The sequence below is a fragment of the Nannobrachium achirus genome, assembly GCF_963921795.1.
Source record: "Nannobrachium achirus genome assembly, chromosome: 10".
NCBI classification, from domain to species: domain Eukaryota; kingdom Metazoa; phylum Chordata; class Actinopteri; order Myctophiformes; family Myctophidae; genus Nannobrachium; species Nannobrachium achirus.
In genome coordinates, this window is record NC_137819.1 from 17,068,539 (window position 1) to 17,076,241 (window position 7,703).

Consider the following 7,703-nt stretch of genomic DNA (forward strand, 5'->3'; position numbering starts at 1 on the left):
CCTTTTATTTATGTGATAGACCATATAGAATTAGTCGGGGGATATCTTAAAAAGTCCTGGAATAAATTCCTTACCAAAACATTTCTTCACCAATGTGTTTGTAAAGGTGTCTAGTAACACATCTCACAAAGACTGAAATTCAGTTTCCCTAGGAAAATCTTTGACAGCTAGGGTAATTCTGGGTCTCATTCACTCACTATACACTATACTATAGGGGGAAAAAATCACTCACAAAAAATATGATTTAAGTGGGATGTGAGGGGTCTAAGTGTTTTTAATTATTCTGAATCCGTTTTTTTTTTGCACAAAAAACATTAATTGGGCTAAAACAGCCCATAAAATGATGGTTTAGTGATGAGTCATCACTTTTCACAGTGGTATGGGGGTCCATTTCTAGCCCAAGGAATGCTTTTCGTGCAAAACAAATGCCTGCAATGGATTCAGAATAATTAAAAACACCTAGTTAGACCCCTCACATCCCACTTAAAGCATATTTTTTGGGAGTAATTTTTCCCTTATAGTATATAGTGTATAGTAAGTGAATGAAACCCAGAATTACCCTAGCTGTCAAAGATTTTCCTAGGGATGTTGAATTTCAATCTTTGTTAGATATGTTACTAGACACCTTTACAAACACATTGGTGAAGAATTTTTTTGGTAAGGAATTTATTCCAGGATTTGACACTATTTCTGAAGATATCCCCCGACTAAATGGCTTAATTTGAACCTTGATTCAATTTGTTCTGTGGAAGTTAGTTTCTATTAGAATGGTTTAATTTGAACCTTGTATTTATTTCATTGGCCAGTGGAGGTGAGTTGCTATTAGAATGCATGACAGCCAACCTTGACGTGGACCTTTGTGGAAAGTGAGCGGTGCTATTTTTGAGTCAGTTTCATCAAGAGTCCCGCTAACCAGTCACAAACACCTCCTGCGAAGCTTGGCCGATGGGACCCTGGCGTACAACAAACTTTGAGCCCCGGACACTATTATTGAACATGTTTCCCCCCCCCCCCCCCCCCCCCCCCCCAGTTTTATACACAACATTTTATTTTTACACGTTTTTCCCTTTGGTGTTCGACCGGACAATGCCAGATGTTGGAGCTGTCCCAGGAGCACAAAACAACCATGTCAAACCATGGAGATGTTGCATTTGTTTATTATTAACAGTGAGTTTAGTCAGAAAATACATTTTACTTACTCACAAAATTACTAAACAAAAAAAAACATCTACTGTGTGTATTCATAAGTATATAAAAATCAAACCTCGGTTCGAAGTGAAGCGGTGAACCTTTATTCTATGTGTTCTAGAGCTTAAGAATTCTGAATTCTGAATGAATGAATGATTTTATCTGGAGGGCCGAATTGTCATGTGAAGCTTGACCAATCCTCAAAGTATGGTCTCATTGGACATTTTTAATCATCCAATCATCAGACCGGGACGGACACTACACACATATTCTGGACGTACGGGACAGATAAAACCTGTTCATTCTGGACTGAAATGACCATATATGGACATGGGGGGACACACATGGGACACACATTTACGGACAGATAAAACCTGTTCATTCTGGACTGAAATGTCCATATATGGACATGGGGGACACACATTTACGGACAGATAAAACCTGTTCATTCTGGACTGAAATGACCATATATGGACGGGAACCACACAAAGCCACTCCTTGGAAGCGGCTTTCACCGCTTCAAAAATACTGTATGTCTGTCTCTCTGTCTGTCTGTCTGTATGTGTATGTATGTCTAAAAGGAAATACATTTCACAGAGGCCTCTCTCTGCCTACCCTGAGGTAACAGTGAAGGCTAGGTAACAATGCTGCCTCAGCTGATTTCACTGTTTTCCCCTGGTCTGTTTCCTGTAGTCTTCACAGACAGTGGTGGAAAAAGTACCCAGAAACAGGCATTTACCTGAGTAAAAGTAACCTGACTTTCGCCAGATGGTGGCAGCATTGCGTATATAACGCTCTGCTTTTACCATCTGGGCTTGCTCGGCCAGAGTTGATAACACTCGTAAAGTCCCGGGCCGGACCAATCAGCGGCAGCTATGGGCGGGCTCTGAGCGGCTCTGAGCCAATAGAGTCTGATTGCAGACCACGTGGAAACCCAGGAGGCGGATTCTGGGTGCAACGTCATGCATGAGGCCAATATGAGTGGTTGGAGTTGGCACTCCCAGACTGTGATAGAAACGGCCACATCCAACAGGGTTCCCGCGGGTCCTTAAAAAGTCTTAAATTGTCTTAAATAAAAAATCTTGAATTTAAGGTCTTAAAAAGCCTTGAATTTGACCAAATCTGACCGTAGGTATTACATTTGATGATGGTGTTTTTAAGGCTCATGGGAAAATTAAGCCATAAACATTTGTGCGTATTCATTTGATTTGTTTATTTGATGTATTAATATCAGACGATGAGAGACGGCAAACAAGCTGAAGCGAGCAGCAGTCAGTGAGAAGAGGAGCTTGTTTGTTGTTCTCAGCTCCGCCTGTTTTGTCAGTACTGTGGTAATGTATGTGGATGCGGAAGAGGGTAGTTTTGTTTTTTAACAAATCAAGCGCTCCTTTTCTCTAGCCTCCCGTCACATCAACTGCCTAGCGCTCACAGCACTGAGTGAGCACACAAGTAAACATACTTGGCGTGTAGTGGAGTTGTGGGCTGTGGAGTGGACTTCTTAAAAGTTTTATATAAACAATTCGCTTGCATCGGGAATCGCGATGCAGCCGTGCGCGATTCTCCATTGATGCGGGGATGTGACATACCGGTAATCGATCGTTTGTTGTTGATTTTCCTCAACCATGATGAAAAGCTACATGCTAAGGCTATTGTCCCGTACTCCCGTTCCTTCTGCCTGTGAGACAGAATGAAGCTGACAGTCATAAAGTTATTAGTCAGTCCATTTTCATAGAGGAGAATCCACTAATCATCTGTGATTTATAACAGCTGTTCTACCGAACGTTTTTACGTTCTACACGCTCATCAATACACCGCGTCTGCAGAATCTGCAGAATAGCTGTCAAATCTGGGAATAAATTCCTTACCAAACAATTTCTTCACCAATGTGTTTGTAAAGGTGTCTAGTAACATATCTAACAAAGATTGAAATTCAACATCCCTAGGGAAATCTTCAGCTTGGGTAATTCTGGGTCTTATTCACTTACTATAAACTATACTATAAGGAAAAAATGACTCCCAAAAAATATACTTTAAGTAGGATGTGATGGGTTTAACTAGGTGTTTTTAATTATTCTGAATCCATTGCAAGCATTTGTTTTGCACAAAAAAATCCTTGGGCTAAAAATGGACCCCCATACCACTGAAAAGTGATGACTCATCACTAAACCATAATTTTTATGGGCTGTTTTAGCCCAATGAATGTTTTTTGTGCAAAACAAATGCTTGCAATGGATTCAGAATCATTAAAAACACCTAGTTAGACCCCTCACATCCCAAGTTAAAGCAGATTTTTTGGGAGTAATTTTTCCCTCATAGTATAGTGTATAGTAAGTGAATGAGACCCAGGCCAGAATTACCCTAGCTGTCAAAGATTTTCCTGGGGATTTGAATTTCAATCTTTGTTAGATGTTACTAGACACCTTTACGAACACATTTTGGTAAGGAATTTATTCCCAGGGTTTTATTAATATTCCCTAACTAATGTCTTATCGTGACATAACTCGGACGGTGCTGAGTCGTCTCATGCGACCTTCGCAACGCTCAACACGGCTACTTGCTCGCTTTAGCTCGCTCGGAGGTGTCTCACGTGGATCAAGGTCGCCTGAGACGGCGCACCTCCGTCAGCGCGGTGAGTGTGAGGTCGGCGGAAAAAGGTAGAGCGAACGGCCCGGGAGGGCGATTTGGGTCTTAAATTACATTTGTTGAGGTCTTAAAAAGGTCTTAAAAAGTCTTAAATTTTGCTTTTAAAATGGTGCAGGAACCCTGTCCAATCACCTGCTACAGAAATTCAAAAAATGGCCCGCCCCTTACATCGAGTCTGCCCGAGAGAGCCCAGATGTAAGGCAGAGCGTTACGCACTGCTGCAACTATCTGGCGAAAGTCAGGTTAGAGTAAAAGTACAAAAGTACTAAAACAGCCCTTGGTAGGCAGCCCGACCGGGCGGAGATCTGCACTGACAGAGGTGCACACTTTTCTAGTTGCGACTGTAGGTCGCACTTTACTGTCAGATCCGGAACAGCTTGTCCGTATGTATACGTATAACGCCTGACACGGTGGTTCCCCTGACACATCACTATCACAGGTGAAATCACGGTGATGTCAGAAACTCAGAGCAGGGATCTCCATATATGGGCATAAACAGGTGACATCACAGTGGTGTGGCTGGTTCAGACAGGTATCTCCTGGGCATAAATTATTGAAGTACATTCAAAGATAAACCCTATACCTCTGTCTCAGGCAAGGCAGTCTCTTGACGGGTGATGATGGCTAGGTTTGTGGAAGAGTTGGTCCGAGGCAGCTCTTCAGTGAAATAGTTCTGCAGTGATATTAGGATGGACACTTTACGAAGGGAATCCGGACCCATGAACACGTACAACAGCGGGTTCAGGCAGCTTCTGAGAACTGCCAGGCTGACGGCTATGGGCATGATGACCCCGATGATCATCGCATACTGCGATGTTACACTGACCTCTTCCCGTTGTGGGTGCAATAGCAATTGCACCCACAACACTTCCATGATGTGAAAGGGGGCCCTGCACAGGAAAAATGCAGTGATAACAGCCGCCATGATTTTGAAGTGGCGACCTGTCTGTATGGCCAGCGCCCTCTTGAGCCGGTAGATCACTACAGAATAGCAGGAGAAGATGACGGTGAAAGGGACCATGACTCCCTTGAGGAACTTAGTATAGACCATGACCTCAAGTCGAAATTTCAATGCCAACCAAATAAGAAAAATCGGAACATCGGCGAGTCCATTGGTGGCTACGCACCAGCTTTTGTCCTTATCACTTTGTGTTTCCATAAAGATGAAGTATGGGGAGCTGAGAGCCAAGGCCAGAACCCAGACCCCCAGACTCACACAAGATGCGTTTCTGACACTGCGGTGGTTCTGGACCCACACCGGACACACCACACGTACACATCTGTCAACACTGATGACCATCAGAATGTAGACGTTGGCGTACATGCTGATGGAGAGAATGATAAAGTGCAATTTGCACATGAATTGACCAAAAGGCCAGTGGCCGTCCAGAGCTGTTTCTGTGATGATCAGGGATAGGATTGCAGTGAAGAGGAAGTCGGCCACTGCGAGGTTGAGATACCAAACAATGTTTACGGTTTTCTTCATTTTGAAGCCTGTCACCCAGATGACGACACCGTTCCCCAGCATACCGAGCACAAAGACCAGGCTGTAAATGACGAGGGACATGATCTTGAGGGATTTGTAGAGTTCATCCACAATTCCACCAGACAGATCCGTCTCTTCACTGTGATAGATAGCAGTTGTGTTCATACTCTCCATTGTCCTAGAACATAAAATAACAAAACAAAGGTTTATTTATCACACCATGTATTATTAGCATGGTTGCTATAGGCAACACATTATTGTTCTAGGTCCGATATCATTTATGCCAGATAAAGTCAACCCGTTTTGGTTAACTGCATTGCAAACAACTTGAGACATGCACTCAACAAGCATGGTTGCTTTTACACTGTTGTGCAGATAAGCTGCAAAACTGAGGTGTGTTCAGTTTTCCCTTCCCAAATGTGGAAGGGGGGTGGTTTACAACCCCCCACCAGAGTGAGAGCACTCTGGTGTTGGCCCTCCCACCCAGCATTCCTCCACTGAGAGCTACAAGACCCATGAGTTAAAATAAATAAATAAAATGTAATTCCTATCTGGTCGGATACGATTCTGAAAACGTACGTTTTGTGATCCAACGTCAGACATTATAAGCACATTTTGTCCCGGTATTTCAAAGAAAGCGTGTGGGTGTGCATGTTTGTGCATGTGTGCGTGCGTGCGTGTGTGTGTATGTGTGTGTGCCTGTGTGTTTGTACTTGTTTCTCTTGTTGATGAGTAGGCCTAAGGGTGTGGGGTCACTGTCACGGATCGTTTTCTGTTAGCCAGAACCTGTTAGCTAGAGGGTCACATTTCCTCAGGTATGTATCCTGTGCTAGTTATATTGTCTCTTCCAGCCTGTCTGTGTGTGTGTGTGTGCGCGTGCGTGCGTGCGTGCGTGCGTGCGTGCGTGTGTGTGTGCGTGCGTGTGTGTGTAATAATGGCTATTGGCTATTAATATATAATAAGATGCCACGATAGCAATTTGATGCAAGTGATTTTAACAATTTGATTATACCATCAATATACTGCTACATGTATACTATATACTGCAGTAATTACACTCAACTCCCCCAAATGTATATACGGTATGAATCTAAACCCATGCAGATTCTCCCCCTCCAAATTTTTCACTCCAATTAAATCAAAGTCTTACCTGTGTTGTTGGGCTGAAATCTAAGCAGACGCCTGAAGAACCTTGTGCAGGTATACAACTGACCAGTATCAACTCGTCTTGACGCAGGACCTGTCAATGCCAGGATTCCGAGGAAACACATTCTCAGTTGAGAATGTGTGTGCGTATGCGTGTGTATGTGTGTGTGTTTGTGTGTTTGTGTGTGTGTGTGTGTGTGTGTGTGTGTGTGTGTGTGTGTGTGTGTGTGTGTGTGTGTGTGTGTGTGTGTGTGTGTGTGGTGAAAGAGCACACTGTGGCCCCTCCCACCCAACTCTTCACTGGTCATAGCATGTTTACACTTATAATGTGGTTTAATGTATTTTAAAAGAATCATACTTTAATGCAGCCTATTTCAAAACAAACACCCCTTCTTTTATAGTGCAAATATGAAAATATAGAACTCCATAGCAACAGGCCAACTGTTTGGTGAGGCTGAACTGCAGTTCAAATCAGGATACAGAACAACACTCCTCATTTTCATTGGAATGTTTCATTATAACTGTGTTGTTATTTTATAAACAGTGGAAGTTAGTTGCTAATATTGGTTTAATTTCAACCTTGTTAAGTGTGCCTGCCATGTAATAGCAAAACACTTATTGTAATGCGCCATACTTAATCATCAGACTTCATTCTTTATTTATTCCCACACACTTTGGCACTTAATTCCTTTTGATGAATCTAACATGGTTAAAATGGAGTTTGAGGTTACAATTGGTTTGTATAGGAAGGGGGTGTGTCTGATAAAATTCATATCAACTATCTAAATACTGAATGGAGCAACTTAAAACTGTCTGGGGTGTTCACAAAATTCTAAGGAGATGATAAAAGGACCAAAAGTGATCCCTTCAAGGCAAATCTTGAATTTACTCTGTGGGATCAACAAAGGTTTACCTTCTGTAAGGTTTGACAGTGCCATTCTCTATGCACTTTGAAGTTGTCAAAGTCGGTCACTTTCACATTCAGCGAGTGAAAAACATGAGGTTTCAGCTCTGCCCCTCAATCTCAAAGATGTTGGATAGTTTTCAACGCACACAGGGGGTTGAGACCGCTTCTTCAAGTGTGGGCAGGAGGTTTTACAGACAGATTGACTGTCAGCTCATTGAATTGAGTCGACAGGACTGAGAGATGAATGATATGAGCATCTAAAAGTAGCAAAATGTCCATAGCATCTCAACCGCATTCACATCATTTCCTGAAAACTACTAGAGCCAGAGGAAA

The 7,703-nt window shown here is 42.7% G+C and overlaps 1 protein-coding gene across 1 annotated transcript; it reads right to left on the reverse strand.

The window, feature by feature from the left end:
- Positions 1-4,408: 4,408 nt before the first annotated feature.
- LOC308292862 (chemerin-like receptor 1) lies at positions 4,409-5,491 on the reverse strand (the record flags this gene model as incomplete). Its single annotated transcript, XM_080735286.1, has 1 exon — positions 4,409-5,491. The coding sequence occupies one exon, from the start codon at positions 5,489-5,491 to the stop codon at positions 4,409-4,411; it is 1,083 nt and encodes a 360-aa protein (XP_080591412.1).
- Between the last annotated feature and the right edge of the window lie 2,212 nt (positions 5,492-7,703).